Raw genomic sequence first — 17,115 nt, 5'->3', positions numbered from 1 at the left:
AGTCAACCAGGTTTCGAGCGCGAAAGTAGTGTTACTTCCAAACTAATAATTACTGTGGCGTAATTATCGAAGCCAGCAAAGTTTATTTGGTCTCAGCTAGCGGATTCATGATTGCATGAGGATTAACATGTTATCGGTTTAATTTTTGAGGCTTCTGTTTTAGATTTGTGACAGCGTCGTATTTGTTGATATTGTTCGATTTGGGGATTTGTTTTTAAATGGTGGAGATTACAAGAGGCTTAAAGCAACAAAGGTCATTTGATCAGGTAATGTGGTGTATGCTAGGGGCGTTTTCCATCAGCGGAACGGAGGTACGACTCTACAATTGATTAGAGCATATTATAAGGCACACGACATTTAAAGATGGTTGCTGTCTTCTGGTCAGGCCAGCTTTTTGTCTGTCCGAGGGGAGCATATATATCTGTTTCATCTTTATTGTGGCAGAGGTTGGTAGAGATGTGTAACAGAAGGTGATATGCTCCCCGAGGACCAACACAAACACTGGTCAGATAACACGCCAACATATATCGTTTTTGACATCATTTTGATAGTGCAAAACTACGTGCACAATCATGGACAGGGAGCCGTGTTGTGAACACAATTTTTAAGTTACGGGCCCCAAAGCGCGTCAGAAGTTCGAGCGATCACGTCATACTTGTAGCGGCCTGTCAAATGTAATCTGTGCGTCGCTTTTTTTCCAGTCTAAAAATGCACAGAGTTGCCATAATATTTGCGAGTTCAGTAAGTTTATAGCATGTGCCTTTCCTTTTAAAAATGTTCAGACTTTTTGTTGTGCAAAATGTGATTGCAGAGCTTAGATGCAACTTGGCCATGAGTTGTCGTGGTAATTTATCTATATTGATTGGGTCTTTGAGAGTGAATGTTTACAATCGATGTCATCTGAAAAAGGAACCCAAATTCAGGAATGTTTCACAGTTCAGACTGGCTTTGACTTCGACGACGCATGTTTCAGCTGAAGCTCAAAACCATTCATTGTTTGGAATTGTCACATATATCAACTTTTTTTTTTACCCAGCTCAGGAGGGATGAAAAGTCGTGAAAATGATGACAACAGATTTTATTTCAACTATGTACAGTCCACATGGTCACATTCTATCTGGGGCGACATGGGACAATCATTTCTTCTTCTTGGTTTAAACATAAGTTTATTTTAACAAAGGTACAATCATGACATGCATACAAAGTTCACAGAAACAGCAACAAGCTAGAAGCTTATAGTGGTGTTCCTGCATGACAGTACAACATAAGGCGGTAACGGCTGAAAAATTTGTCTCAATAAACCAAATCTATTAATAACGTAATGAACGTTGCATAATGATTATAAAGAAAGACAGTAAAGGTAGTTCTTCTTTTTCTTCTTTTTGTTTTGGTTACATTTAGTCAAGTTTTGACTAAATGTTTTAACATAGAGGGGGAATCGAGACGAGGGTCGTGGTGTATGTGTGTGTGTGTGTGTGTGTGTGTGTGTGTGTGTGTGTGTGTGTGTGTGTGTGTGGGTGTAGAGCGATTCAGAGTAAACTACTGGACCGATCTTTATGAAATTTTGCATGAGAGTTCCTGGGTATGATATCCCCAGACGTTGTTTTCCTTTTTTTCGATAATTGTCTTTGATGACGTCATATCCAGCTTTTTGTAAAAGTTGAGGCGGCACTGTCACACCCTCATTTTTCAATCAAATTGATTGAAATATTTGTAAAGCAATCTTCGACAAAGGCCGGACTTTGGTATTGCATTTCAGCTTGGTGGCTAAAAAATTATTATGACTTTGGTCATTAAAAATCTGAAAATTGTAATTATTTTATTTTTTTATAAAACGATCCAAAATTACGTTCATCTTATTGTTCATCATTGTCTGATTCCAAAAACATATAAATATGTTATATTCGGTTTAAACACAAGCTCTGTAAATTAAAAATATAAAAATTATGATCAAAATTAAATTTTCGAAATCGATTTAAAAACAATTTCATCTTATTCCTTGTCGGTTCCTGATTCCAAAAACATATAGATATGATATGTTTGGATTAAAAACACGCTCAGAAAGTTATAACGAAGAGAGGTACAGAAAAGCGTGCTATGCAGCGAAACCACTGCCGCACTAAACAGGCTTGTCAGTTTCACTGCGTTTTGCACGAGCGGCGAACCACGGTCATTGTGAAAAAATGCAGTGAGTTCCACAGCTTGACTAAATGTAGTAATTTCGCCTCACGCGAATTGTTTTTGCTTTTGTTTTTGTTATGTTTTTGTTTTGCTTTTATTTTTGTGTGCGGGTTTTTTTGTTTTTTTTTTTTTTTTTTTAAGAAAGGTTCCGTACAACTTTCGCTTACTCTATTACACATGTCGTATGCATAAAGAGCGATTACTTCCCTTTGGTTATTTGATATCACTTCCATGATGTGACTGACTATTAGGGTTTAACGTCCTCTTAGACCAACTGGTCTATATCGGGACAGGTATTGGTAATACGTTGAAGATATGGTGTGATACTTTGATTCGAACAAGCCGTCGCAATATAACCTTCGTAGTTGAAAACGACGTTAAACACCAAATAAAGAAAGAAAGAATTCGAACAAGCCCGCTGTGGCTGTCTTCTTCGACACACCAGCATTGGGTTTGTCTCGTCAAAGTATCGAAATACGATCATGATAATCGGAGACGAGAGATGATGCATGCATGTCTTCGTGTTTTCCAAGCCCTGAAACTTTCGCTGTGAACGTGGGATCTTTTTCGTGCGCATGTGTTCACACGGGGGTGTTCGGACACCGAAGAGAGTCTGCACAAAGTTGACTCCGAGAAGTAAATCTCTCGCCGAACGTGGGGATCGAACCCACGCTGATAGCGACCAACTGGCTACAAAGCCAGCGCGCTACCAACTGAGCTACGTCCCCGCCCTCCATGATGTTCAATGTACACCCGGTGTTCAAACGACGGGAGTCAGTTTCAACCCTTCCGATGTCCTTGCCGGTGTGTGTCCACCCTTCGTGTCCTTGCCGGTGTGTGTCCACCCTTCGTGTCCTTGCCGGTGTGTGTCCACCCTTCGTGTCCTTGCCGGTGTGTGTCCACCCTTCGTGTCCTTGCCGGTGTGTGTCCACCCTTCGTGTCCTTGCCAGTGTGTGTCCACCCTTCGTGTCCTTGCCGGTGTATGTCCACACTTCGTGTCCTTGCCGGTGTATGTCCACCCTTCGTGTCCTTGCCGGTGTGTGTCCACACTTCGTGTCCTTGCCGGTGTGTGTCCATCCTTCGTGTCCTTGCCGGTGTATGTCCACCCTTCGTGTCCTTGCCGGTGTATGTCCACACTTCGTGTCCTTGCCGGTGTATGTCCACCCTTCGTGTCCTTGCCGGTGTGTGTCCACCCTTCGTGTCCTTGCCGGTGTGTGTCCACACTTCGTGTCCTTGCCGGTGTGTGTCCACACTTCGTGTCCTTGCCGGTGTGTGTCCACACTTCGTGTCCTTGCCGGTGTGTGTCCACACTTCGTGTCCTTGCCGGTGTATGTCCACCCTTCGTGTCCTTGCCGGTGTGTGTCCACACTTCGTGTCCTTGCCGATGTGTGTCCACCCTTCGTGTCCTTGCCGGTGTATGTCCACCCTTCGTGTCCTTGCCGGTGTGTGTCCACCCTTCGTGTCCTTGCCGGTGTGTGTCCACACTTCGTGTCCTTGCCGGTGTGTGTCCACCCTTCGTGTCCTTGCCGGTGTGTGTCCACCCTTCGTGTCCTTGCCGGTGTATGTCCACCCTTCGTGTCCTTGCCGGTGTATGTCCACCCTTCGTGTCCTTGCCGGTGTGCGTCCACCCTTCGTGTCCTTGCCGGTGTGTGTCCAGCCTTCGTGTCCTTGCCGGTGTGTGTCCACCCTTCGTGTCCTTGCCGGTGTATGTCCACCCTTCGTGTCCTTGCTGGTGTGTGTCCACCCTTCGTGTCCTTGCCGGTGTATGTCCACCCTTCGTGTCCTTGCCGGTGTGTGTCCACCCTTCGTGTCCTTGCAGGTGTATGTCCACACTTCGTGTCCTTGCCGGTGTATGTCCACCCTTCGTGTCCTTGCCGGTGTGTGTCCACCCTTCGTGTCCTTGCCGGTGTATGTCCACCCTTCGTGTCCTTGCCGGTGTATGTCCACCCTTCGTGTCCTTGCCGGTGTGTGTCCACCCTTCGTGTCCTTGCCGGTGTATGTCCACACTTCGTGTCCTTGCCGGTGTATGTCCACACTTCGTGTCCTTGCCGGTGTGTGTCCACACTTCGTGTCCTTGCCGGTGTATGTCCACACTTCGTGTCCTTGCCGGTGTGTGTCCACACTTCGTGTCCTTGCCGGTGTATGTCCACACTTCGTGTCCTTGCCGGTGTATGTCCACACTTCGTGTCCTTGCCGGTGTGTGTCCACCCTTCGTGTCCTTGCCGGTGTGTGTCCACACTTCGTGTCCTTGCCGGTGTATGTCCACACTTCGTGTCCTTGCCGGTGTGTGTCCACCCTTCGTGTCCTTGCCGGTGTGTGTCCACCCTTCGTGTCCTTGCCGGTGTATGTCCACACTTCGTGTCCTTGCCGGTGTATGTCCACCCTTCGTGTCCTTGCCGGTGTGTGTCCACACTTCGTGTCCTTGCCGGTGTGTGTCCATCCTTCGTGTCCTTGCCGGTGTATGTCCACCCTTCGTGTCCTTGCCGGTGTATGTCCACACTTCGTGTCCTTGCCGGTGTATGTCCACCCTTCGTGTCCTTGCCGGTGTATGTCCACCCTTCGTGTCCTTGCCGGTGTGTGTCCACACTTCGTGTCCTTGCCGGTGTGTGTCCACACTTCGTGTCCTTGCCGGTGTGTGTCCACACTTCGTGTCCTTGCCGGTGTGTGTCCACACTTCGTGTCCTTGCCGGTGTATGTCCACCCTTCGTGTCCTTGCCGGTGTGTGTCCACACTTCGTGTCCTTGCCGATGTGTGTCCACCCTTCGTGTCCTTGCCGGTGTATGTCCACCCTTCGTGTCCTTGCCGGTGTGTGTCCACCCTTCGTGTCCTTGCCGGTGTGTGTCCACCCTTCGTGTCCTTGCCGGTGTGTGTCCACACTTCGTGTCCTTGCCGGTGTGTGTCCACCCTTCGTGTCCTTGCCGGTGTGTGTCCACCCTTCGTGTCCTTGCCGGTGTATGTCCACCCTTCGTGTCCTTGCCGGTGTATGTCCACCCTTCGTGTCCTTGCCGGTGTGTGTCCACCCTTCGTGTCCTTGCCGGTGTGTGTCCACCCTTCGTGTCCTTGCCGGTGTGTGTCCACCCTTCGTGTCCTTGCCGGTGTATGTCCACCCTTCGTGTCCTTGCCGGTGTGTGTCCACCCTTCGTGTCCTTGCCGGTGTATGTCCACCCTTCGTGTCCTTGCCGGTGTGTGTCCACCCTTCGTGTCCTTGCAGGTGTATGTCCACACTTCGTGTCCTTGCCGGTGTATGTCCACCCTTCGTGTCCTTGCCGGTGTGTGTCCACCCTTCGTGTCCTTGCCGGTGTATGTCCACCCTTCGTGTCCTTGCCGGTGTATGTCCACCCTTCGTGTCCTTGCCGGTGTGTGTCCACCCTTCGTGTCCTTGCCGGTGTATGTCCACACTTCGTGTCCTTGCCGGTGTATGTCCACACTTCGTGTCCTTGCCGGTGTGTGTCCACACTTCGTGTCCTTGCCGGTGTATGTCCACACTTCGTGTCCTTGCCGGTGTGTGTCCACACTTCGTGTCCTTGCCGGTGTATGTCCACACTTCGTGTCCTTGCCGGTGTATGTCCACACTTCGTGTCCTTGCCGGTGTGTGTCCACCCTTCGTGTCCTTGCCGGTGTGTGTCCACACTTCGTGTCCTTGCCGGTGTATGTCCACACTTCGTGTCCTTGCCGGTGTGTGTCCACCCTTCGTGTCCTTGCCGGTGTGTGTCCACCCTTCGTGTCCTTGCCGGTGTGTGTCCACCCTTCCGATGTCCTTGCCGGTGTGTGTCCACCCTTCGTGTCCTTGCCGGTGTGTGTCCACACTTCGTGTCCTTGCCGGTGTGTGTCCACACTTCGTGTCCTTGCCGGTGTGTGTCCACACTTCGGGGGCTGATCATGTCGTTCATAAGTATTCCATTAAAACGTAAAATCAAACACACTTTTCAAAACAAGAAAGAAAAGAAAAAGATGAAGTAAAGAAAATGAAAAACGAGTGAAACCTATACACACCCCTATACCGGGGGTGTAAAAACCCAGAGTTAGCCGACACACCTGCAACAAACTGAACAGGTATGTTAGAGGCAATAACACTTAGGCACTCACACGTGAAGTGTTTTAACCGGTTGACAGAACGGTTTAACAGCGGCACACTAGCGATCAAACGGGTTTTCCTCTTCTGCAATACCCTCATCGATCCGCGATTCCTGATGCAACGCCGTGGAGGCGGAGCCAGGTAAATGAGTCATTACCTTCAGGTATCATGCTTCTCTAATCACCCGTCCTGCGTCCTGCCCGCCCAGCTGAATAATTGAAGACAAGGGAGGCGTGGCCAGTGACAGATTCCAGCCAGGTGGGCGTGGCTACCTGCCCGCTACAAGGCGTCAAGGAGGTGTATTGGCCTTTCTGCCAGAAAGTATTGATCGCAAGCCGCCCATCAAAAACCTGGCACTGACGGCTGCTGGCTGGCTGGCCTGTTTGGGCAATTTTATTACCTGTCCGTTGATAGGCGATGCTTTTAATCAAATGAAGACTCTTTCGCTAAATATTGATTGATTTGGACAGGTAAGGTGATCTTTAAAAGCGGAAGGATTGTCTGCAAGTCAGCCTAAATTCGCTGCTCGGTGCTTGGGAGCTGTATTCATCATCTAGTGTCAACTATTTTCCAGCGCTCATTTCTTTCATGCTTCATCATTGCTGCAGTAAGCCGGCATCTAACGGGTTCTCTACTTTGGGAAGATTTTTTCACCTGAAGTGTTTTACTTGTGACACTGAGAGTTATTAATTCTGAGAGCTGCAGTCACGTACAACTTGGTGAAATCAGTCTACAGTCTACGATTTGAGGAGGAGTGCGTGCTCTGTTGGTTTTCTGCGTTTTGTGAATGCACATTTTGCACTTGTGTAATAAAAACATTTCTCAACAAAGGTGTGGCTTGATCTAACACGTGTGTGATACACTTTCCTCTGCAAAGGTGCGGACTGTTCAAACACCTGTTTTATACACCTGTCTTAACAAAGGTGTGGACTTTTCAATCAATTGTGTAATACACCTGTCTCAATAAAGGTGTGTCCTGTTCAAAATGACCAGTGGAGGCGGTGAACCCGGTGTCGAAGGTCCGCGGCACGGCCAGTCTTTAGTAGTGGACACTACCGGAGGGAGTGTGAACAGTTGTGAGAAAAGCAGAGCACGTGACTCATCCGTCCCGGCATGCAGTGCGCTCCATGGTGTGAATCCCTGTGCACTTAAGGATGAGGCTGAACATCCTGGAAATGCCGTCTGTGACCTTTCCACAGGTTCTGATGGAGAATTGTGCATAACCTCAGCGAGCCACGACAGTATGTCAGGAGTCGACAGAAATCCCCTTCACGGTGACTGTGGCGCCTTGTTCTCCAACACGTTCACAGAAAGACTGCGTGCTAAGTCGGGAGGTGATGACCAGTGTTGTGGAGATACAACTCTCACCGCCACAGACCGCACACACAACCTTGACGTCGCTCCTCAAAGTGGAAAGGACAGCGCTGTTGTCTTCAAGAGAACAATGAGGAGTGCACCAACGTCACCAGCAGACCGTCCCTCGTCAGCCAAACAACGTGCGGTGGATGTGACGGCTAACGCTTGCAGCGCCTGTCCTCAAACCTGCTGCTCTTCCACAGTTGTCTGCATGGAGACCTCCTGCGTGTCATACTCTTCCACAAACATCCGGGCACCTCCTGGCTCGATGAGCGAGAACTACGAGTCAGCATCGTGCTGTTCTGCACTTCGTGTTCCACGCTCCCTGGCCTGTGACGCCGCACCTCTCTGCTGCTCCACCTCTCAACTCTCTTGCTCCTATAAGAACTCAGCACACAGTTGTTCCAGCGGCCTTGACATTCATCAGACCCACGACCTCTGTCAGCAGAGGGACGACTTCTTGACGGACCCAAAGGGGGGTTACTCTTCCTTTCGCTGCGGTTGTCGCCCGTGCTTCGTCCGACCTTCGCCGAGATATCTGCACGGAGCGGGCACAACGGTGGAAGATCTTAAACAAGTCTTCGTCAAGCGACGCACGTCCGCCAACGCACGTGAGCGGCGACGTATGGAAAGCATGAACGTTGCCTATGACCACTTGCGCGACGTCATACCCTCTTTTGGTGGTAACCGGAAGCTTTCCAAATTCGAAACGCTGCAAATGGCGCAGACCTACATTGCTGCTTTGGAAGACGTTTTGCAACGATGATTGAAGGCAGGAACTTGTTTGTCAGTTTGTTGTTTTTTCCCAAAAATAATCATTATTTTGCCTTATTTTTAAAAATGGAAACTAACATATTTTTTTGAATGTTCATGAATGAAATGGGCTACGCCTTTTTAACAGCGATAAATGTTCTTCCATTCAAGTGCGATGACTGAGTTTAGATGGAAATTACTGACTTTTGTCCCCGATGATGCAGTGCCACATCACCGTGAGCAAGTACCTCGCCTCACTGTGTCGACGTGACTGCAAAGTATCTGGGTGACCTTTTGGGGAAATATTTCTTGATGTGAGTTCATCAGCCACAACCCCAACGAACTTTTTTTTTCCTTGCGAATAGATGAAGTGATGAGTGGAGCGTATGGCCAGTTTCTACTCCGCCATTCACGCAGCTGTACACCTTGTTCTGAGTGGCAGCAAGACATACAATGGAACACATAACGACTGTAAAATGACCTCCATTTTACGACTTTTTTCTCAGATTGTTAGAGGTCTTCAAAGGGGTTCCACTGTATTGTACCATTCACCGATGTGTGTGTAAATGATTGGTGGACTTTCTCACTCTTACAGTATCATTCACCGATGTGTGTGTAAATGATTGGTGGACTTTCTCACTCTTACAGTATCATTCACCGATGTGTGTGTAAATGATTGGTGGACTTTCTCACTCTTACAGTATCATTCACCGATGTGTGTAAATGATTGGTGGACTTTCTCACTCTTACAGTATCATTCACCGATGTGTGTGTAAATGATTGGTGGACTTTCTCACTCTTACAGTATCATTGACCGATGTGTGCACAGGTCTGCTTGCTTAAGATTATGTACACATTCTGTGTAAATTAATTGTTTTTATTCAATTACAGCATAAAAGAAATCCTCCTCTATGTCCACTCAGGAAAACCCTTTAGCTCCTTAATGACAGTAAGCGACAGGACGCTGTTTAAGATTTTATGATTTTTAAGATTTGTATTTTGATCCAGTTCAAATTTGGTGTCAATTACCCTTGATACGTAAACTTGTGTTGAAAATGTGTTTGAGGTCAGTTGTCGAGAGATGTTCAAGGCAGCAACAGTTGCCATATAAAACTGTTCGGCTGTCCAAAGATTCACGCAATTAGCTAGTAACTCTCTGTATGCAAATAATTTTCACACTTTTTCCGATCGCACTGTGTGTGTGTGTGTGTGTGTGTGTGTGTGTGTGTGTGTGTGTGTGTGTGTGTGTGTGTGTGTGTGTGTGTGACTGTGTGTTAGGTAGTCAGTTCAGCGTGCAACCAACTCCGCTGGTGTTTAACTCAACGAATGTTATCCATGAAACCAGCCTTGCTTTGAAGGAAAAAAAGATGTGCCTTAATAAAACATTTCTATCTTTAATTCGCCTGTTGTTGGGCTTTGCATATGTGTTAAAGTGCGCGCATATATGTGTGTGTGTGTGTGTGTGTGTGTGTTGTGTGTGTCCATGTGTGGGAGTCTGTCTGTGTGTGTCTGTGTTTGTCGTGTTAAACTTGAAGAACAAAATACACTTACATTTTATTTTTTATTAAAATCTCGTCGCAAAATATCGGGACAAATAAAAGTAATTATATGTGTGTGTGTTGATGAGCAGACAACAGGGGATATCCTTTGTTAACAGCATATCAGACACACATTCAACAAGAGAAAAAGCTGCGTCTTTGCTATACACAACTTAAGACAGTTTGCGACAATCAAGTAAGACAAAATACAACAAAACAACCCAAAAAACGAAAACACCACCAGCAACAATAACTAAAAAGAAAGTTTCACACACAAAAATGACTGCTATAGCAACAGTAAATAAATGGATGAATAAATAAATAAATGAAATAATACCTGACTAAAAATATCCTTCTTCTTTCGTGAAATCATTATATGCCAGAAACGCTCACATACAAACAAAACATTTGTTTATCAGTGCCAGTATATACCGCTGATGGAGACGCCAGGGTATTTGAACTGACTCAAGCTAACTGTGTCATTATAAATGCTATTGCAATTGTGTTCCACTATAAGGTTAGAATTGCTTATTTTGTGAAAGATTCCATCGTTCCGTAAATCTCATGTGAGGCGGAATGCGGCTTTAACAAAGGAAGCCACGCAAAATGTTTTATTCATACGTTGGTACAAGCGTACAAAAAAGACTTTTTCACAATTGTTTGTGTGTGCCCTTTAATTGATATGTGCACCTGAGCTTGCCAGATTGCTGTATCAATAAGCAAACCAAATGTGTAGCGGTCGAGGACGCTTCAGCCTTCGACTTCTTCACACTTTTGTTTAAAAAATGAGAGGAAAAAAAGCCACGCGATATATTTTATTCATAAATCGGTACCAGTTTACATAAAAGATTGTTCGCGGTTTGTTTTCTGTTTGCTCTTTAATTGATATCTGTGTCTCTCTATCTGCCAGATTGCCGTATCAGAATTAAACAACGACAGACCGGAGAAACAAATAAATTCAAGGCAAGAACAAGAGAGCTTTAATTCAATTATTTACAAGTCAAGAGCGTGCGTCCTTGGGTGACGTTCCGTTATTCACAGTCCGCTTTCACTGGAGCCCAAAACGACGGAAAATAGCGCTGATCCTGGCGATCATTGTGCGCAGCGGTCTGTGAAAAAGCGGTATTGGTGTGGATGGGGACGCGGGTATTGTTCGCTGTTGAAGAATGCGTTCTGAGCGCGTCTGCCACCTGACGTTCTGTTCTGCTCTGTTCAGCGAACTGTGTCTCGTCAAACACGCTATTCTTAGCCATCATCTCTCTCAACCATCCACTCTCTCTCTCTCTCTCTCTCTCTCTCTCTCTCTCTCTCTCTCTCTCTCTCTCTCTCTCTCTCTCTCTCTCTCTCTCTCTCTCTCTCTCTCTCTCTCTCTCTCTCTCTGCGTCCCAAGGACAGATTGTAAGAAAAGGCGTAGCCTTAAATCTTAATCCTTGTTAAATAAAGTTCAATTCAATTCAATTCAATTCTCTCTCTCTCTTTCTCTCTCTCTCTCTCTCTCTCTCTCTCTCTCTCTCTCTCTTTCTCTCTCTTTCTCTCTCTCTCTCTCTCTCTCTCTCTCTCTCTCTCTCTCTCTCTCTCTCTCTCTCTCTCAGTAACCTCCCCTTTTAAGACCCCGTGTTTTAAGACTTCCTCCCTTTTAAAACCTTGCTTTTTTTCAGATGTTGTGTTCATAACCTCTGCCAATGTAGGCTACCCCTATTTTAAGACTCCCTCATTTTTAAGACCTGCGTTTCTCAGATTTTGTTAGGTTTTAAAGGGGGGTTCTACTGTACTGCACGTTATAAAGGGTGGTTCTACTGTACTGCACGTTATAAAGGGGGGTTCTACTGTACTGCACGTTATAAAGGGGGGTTCTACTGTACTGCACGTTATAAAGGGGGGTTCTACTGTACTGCACGTTATAAAGGGGGGTTCTACTGTACTACACGTTATAAAGGGGGGTTCTACTGTACTGCACGTTATAAAGGGGGGTTCTACTGTACTGCACGTTATAAAGGGGGGTTCTACTGTACTGCACGTTATAAAGGGGGGTTCTACTGTACTGCACGTTATAAAGGGTGGTTCTACTGTACTGCACGTTATAAAGGGGGGTTCTACTGTACTGCACGTTATAAAGGGGGGTTCTACTGTACTACACGTTATAAAGGGGGGTTCTACTGTACTACACGTTATAAAGGGGAAGCGCCCCTAATATGTACCGGCTTTTCCTTATAGTCCCCCTCCTGTGCTGACAAAATAACAGTGCAAGAGCGGCGCCAAAAACAGTTTTATTCGCCACACTTGCCTTTTCTGGATATATACTTGGAACATGTAAAGACAGTTGCGGACGCCCCAGGCAAACAAGCAGTTAGGCTTTATAAATTTTCTTACGCTTCTGGAAGCGTTTTAGTGTTTGCTTATGTATTTCCCTGGAGTGAAAACCGCAATTGTCAAAACGAATTCCTAAACTTGGGCAATACAATATTCTGGAGTCTGTATTCACTCGATGAGCTGACGCTTATAACGCTAGTTTCTGTCCTCAAGTCACAGCTGATAACATCACGTACACGATGTGCCTATTAAGACAGTATTTGTTACATTTTAGTAGCGCTGGTCGTGTCTTTCGTGCGCAAACTAATTGCGAACTAATTGTAAAATCCAGTGTGTGTGTGTCCCCTAATTTGGACCGCCTTCAACAAGTAACCTGTAACTTTTTTGTTTGTTTGTTTGTTTGCTTAACGCCCAGCCGACCACGAAGGGCCATATCAGGGCGGTGCTGCTTTGACATTTAACGTGCGCCACACACAAGACAGAAGTCGCAGCTGCACAGGCTTCATGTCTCACCCAGTCACATTATTCTGACACCGGACCAACCAGTCCTAGCACTAACCCCATAATGCCAGACGCCAGGCGGAGCAGCCACTAGATTGCCAATTTTAAAGTCTTAGGTATGACCCGGCCGGGGTTCGAACCCACGACCTCCCGATCACGGGGCGGACGCCTTACCACTAGGCCAACCGTGCCGGTCTAACCTGTAACTATCGCTCATGCTTTCAAAACAATACATCAAACAGTGTTATTTACGTGCAATTTGATCATTTCATTTATTTTCTCTCTTGTTTTGCTTAGTTTCTTTAGTTTCGTGTTGTGCTTCAAATTATGTTCTCATCAAACTTAAACTAATACATCTGGTTTGTATTTGAATTATTTTGACTCGTACACAGCAACACAGAGTTGTATCGTGTTATTTTGACATACTGTTGGCTTTTGACAAGGATTCGTAATGGCCTCATCACTAGTCCATAGTAGGCGCCTAGATTCTTTACACGGAACAGTTGTGAATTTTTCTGTATTTATTTTTTGCCAAATGTCTATCAAAGTTATATGTTGCTATAAATAGGCCTAATGGTTAACGGAAGAGAGAACAAATACCAAGCACAAAATGAAATGTCTTTGCGAGAAAACAAGCTAATTATGAAACAAAAAGGGGTCTATATTTGGGGCCATTCCCCCCCAAATCCGTTTTTTACATTTAGTCAAGTTTTGACTAAATGTTTTAACATAGAGGGGGAATCGAGACGAGGGTCGTGGTGTATGTGTGTGTGTGTGTGTGTGTGTGTGTGTGTGTGTGTGTGTGTGTGTGTGTGTGTCTGTCTGTCTGTCTGTGTGTCTGTCTGTCTGTGCGTGTGTGTGTGTAGAGCGATTCAGACCAAACTACTGGACCGATCTTTATGAAATTTGACATGAGAGTTCCTGGGAATGATATCCCCGGACGTATTTTTCTTTTTTTCGATAAATACCTTTGATGACGTCATATCCGGCTTTTTGTAAAAGTTGAGGCGGCACTGTCACACCCTCATTTTTCAATCAAATTGATTGAAATTTTGGCCAAGCAATCTTCGACGAAGGCCGGACTTCGGTATTGCATTTCAGCTTGGTGGCTTAAAAATTAATTAATGACTTTGGTCATTAAAAATCTGAAAATTGTATAAAAAACATTTTTTTTTAGAAACGATCCAAATTTACGTTCATCTTATTCTTCATCATTTTCTAATTCCAAAAACATATAAATATGTTATATTTGGATTAAAAACAAGCTCTGAAAATTAAAAATATAAAAATTATGATCAAAATTAAATTTTCGAAATCAATTTAAAAACACTTTCATCTTATTCCTTGTCGGTTCCTGATTCCAAAAACATATAGATATAATATGTTTGGATTAAAAACACGCTCAGAAAGTTAAAACGAAGAGAGGTACAGAAAAGCGTGCTATCCTTCTCAGCGCAACTACTACCCCGCTCTTCTTGTCAATTTCACTGCCTTTGCCACGAGCGGTGGACTCACGATGCAACGAGTATACGGTCTTGCTGAAAAATGGCATTGCGTTCAGTTTCATTCTGTGAGTTTGACAGCTTGACTAAATGTTGTATTTTCGCCTTACGCGACTTGTTGACAATTAGTCAAGACTTGACTAAACGTTAGAAGAAGAAGAAACAAGTCGCGTAAGGCGAAAATACAATATTTAGTCAAGTAGCTGCCATTTTTCAGCAAGACCGTATACTCGTAGCATCGTCAGTCCACCGCTCATGGCAAAGGCAGTGAAATTGACAAGAAGAGCGGGGTAGTAGTTGCGCTAAGAAGGATAGCACGCTTTTCTGTACCTCTCTTTGTTTTAACTTTCTGAGCGTGCTTTTAATCCAAACATATCATATCTATATGTTTTTGGAATCAGGAACCGACAAGGAATAAGACGAAAGTGTTTTTAAATTGATTTGGACAATTTAATTTTGATAATAATTTTTATATATTTAATTTTCAGAGCTTGTTTTTAACCCGAATATAACATATTTATATGTTTTTGGAATCAGGAAATGATGGAGAATAAGATAAACGTAAATTTGGATCGTTTTATAAATTTTTATTTTTTTTTACAATTTTCAGATTTGTAATGACCAAAGTCATTAATTAATTTTTAAGCCACCAAGCTGAAATGCAATACCGAACCCCGGGCTTCGTCGAAGATTACTTGACCAAAATTTGAACCAATTTGGTTGAAAAATGAGGGTGTGACAGTGCCGCCTCAACTTTCACGAAAAGCCGGATATGACGTCATCAAAGACATTTATCAAAAAAATGAAAAAAACGTTCGGGGATATCATGCCCAGGAACTCTCATGTCAAATTTCATAAAGATCGGTCCAGTAGTTTGGTCTGAATCGCTCTACACGCACGCACGCACACACGCACACACACACACACATACACCACGACCCTCGTCTCGATTCCCCCCTCTATGTTAAAACATTTAGTCATAACTTGACTAAATGTAAAAATATGCAAAAAACTAAGAAATCGAAGTCATTTTTAAAGTGACATGCAAGCCATAACAGACAGCCTGCGTTTTCTGACGAGATATTCTCGTTCAGTTTGTTACAGAGAAACACTCAGGGGTAGGACAATAAATCCCTGCGCCTTGAATATGTGCGCGATATAAATTGCATAAAATAAAAATAAAATAACAAAAATAAATCCCTGCGCTTAGAACTGTACCCACGGAATACGCGCGATAATATAAGCCTCATATTGATTGATTGATTGAAGGTTTTACTTTTACTCTGTAGGTCTACCAACACATGGCCGCGACAAGCAGTTTCCTCGAAATGACATAAACAAGATTTAGTTGACTAAATTAAGTGTTGTTCAATATTTGGGGATTCGACACCTTCAATGTCACTATTTTGTCACATTTCCCCCTTACATTGTTGCGGAATGGTGCAAGGTCTCGGTAGCTCAGGGGCCCGGTAGCTCAGTTGGTAGAGCACTGGACTTGTGATCGGAAGGTCGCAGGTTCGAATTCGGGCCGGGACGGACACGGGTCAACTTTATGTGCAGACCCAGAGACGGAAGCCATGTCCCACCCCCGTCTCACCATAGTGGCACGTAAAAGACCTCGGTTTATCTGCCGTAAGTGCAGGAGGATGATTACACCTAAACACGCAAACATCTGGGTAGCGTGACTCTTGTTGCTGCTAGCTTTCCATTGGTAGGATAAGCTACCCGAATTTCTCAGCAATGGGATCATAAAGTAATGAAAATGAAAAATGAAAAATGAAATGAAATGAAATGATGTTAATGGTGTTTTACGCCCTCGCGGTGAAACCATGAGGGGCGTGTTCCCGGGTTTTACCTCAAATGTTAATGAGATACAGTACCCAGGTCTATGCGTGTTTGTGTGTAATCAACCACCTGCACTTATGCAGAATAACCTAGGTCTTTTACGTGCCACTGTGGTGACATGGGACATGGAATTCACGGTCTGTCAGTTTGCACAAAGTTGACCCGTGTCCGTTCCGGCCTGAAGGTGGTCTCCAGAGAATACGCGAGAGGTGACGGGGTCAGTGACAATAATCACGTGACTCAATACTTTCCGGATGTCGCGAGCGAAACGACGAAGTCCGGGTCATTGAAAGCAGACTGATGGCGTACGGCCATTTTATTCATTTAAATTCAACCCCGCCCATTTCAATGTTGGCCACCGACTGCGGCCGAGTCGCTATGACCTCTACAGAATCCTGGTGCATGGCGTTTAATTCATTTGGACTGAAGGCCGCTCATTTCAACAGTTCAGTTTTAAGGTCACTCTTTATCATCACAGACCGCTAGCGAACTGTCCCTATCACAGGCACGTGTGTTTTCAAGTGTCCGGCTTTGGCCAGTTCGTTAAAGAGACGGGGTGGCGCGTGCGAGGGCGTGGCGACCGTCCAGTGGCCAGAGACTGGAACAGCCACAACAGGAACTGTGACGGTCAGCCTGGACACTGTCCAGAACCATGCAGACGACCAGCACTATCAAGGACACGCTTCACGCAGAAAGCCTCTGTCTCCTCCCAGCATTGACAGTCGTCGCCACGCTTGGCTGAACGCTCACAGAGGTGTCGGGGCTTGCTGCCAGACTCAGTGACGACGATGTGTTACACGCATGGCTGACTTGTGATTCTGCCTGCCCTGCATGTGCAGGGATATCTGACGCCCTCTTTCCTCCCCCCTACATGCTGTAATCGACGTGGAAAAATACGATTCGATTAACTTTAACGCCAAACGAAGGAGATCTGTCACTTCGTGGTTAACTGTGACCGAAGGTAAAGTCGTTTTTAATGACGTCTGCTGATGTAGACTGCGGTTCAGTTGACGTAAAGTGGTGGTATGACGACAAAGACTTCTCAGTTTCTCGT

General features: G+C 45.4%; 1 protein-coding gene across 1 annotated transcript; it reads left to right on the top strand.

The window, feature by feature from the left end:
- The first annotated feature begins 6,673 nt into the window (after positions 1 to 6,673).
- Positions 6,674 to 9,733, top strand: LOC138955635 (uncharacterized). Its single transcript, XM_070327205.1, has one exon. The coding sequence runs from the start codon at positions 7,242 to 7,244 to the stop codon at positions 8,376 to 8,378; it is 1,137 nt and encodes a 378-aa protein (XP_070183306.1). The 5' UTR covers positions 6,674 to 7,241; the 3' UTR covers positions 8,379 to 9,733.
- The last annotated feature ends 7,382 nt before the right edge of the window (positions 9,734 to 17,115 follow it).

This window comes from Littorina saxatilis, linkage group LG2 (genome assembly GCF_037325665.1).
Source record: "Littorina saxatilis isolate snail1 linkage group LG2, US_GU_Lsax_2.0, whole genome shotgun sequence".
In the NCBI taxonomy this organism is placed as follows: domain Eukaryota; kingdom Metazoa; phylum Mollusca; class Gastropoda; order Littorinimorpha; family Littorinidae; genus Littorina; species Littorina saxatilis.
Note: the sequence above shows the minus strand (reverse complement) of the source record. Positions and strands in the feature narration are given on the sequence as shown.

Coding starts and splice junctions, on each gene's coding strand:
- LOC138955635 (XM_070327205.1), top strand. CDS start 7,242: ATGACCAGTGGAGGCGGTGAACCCGGTGTCGAAGGTCCGCGGCACGGC.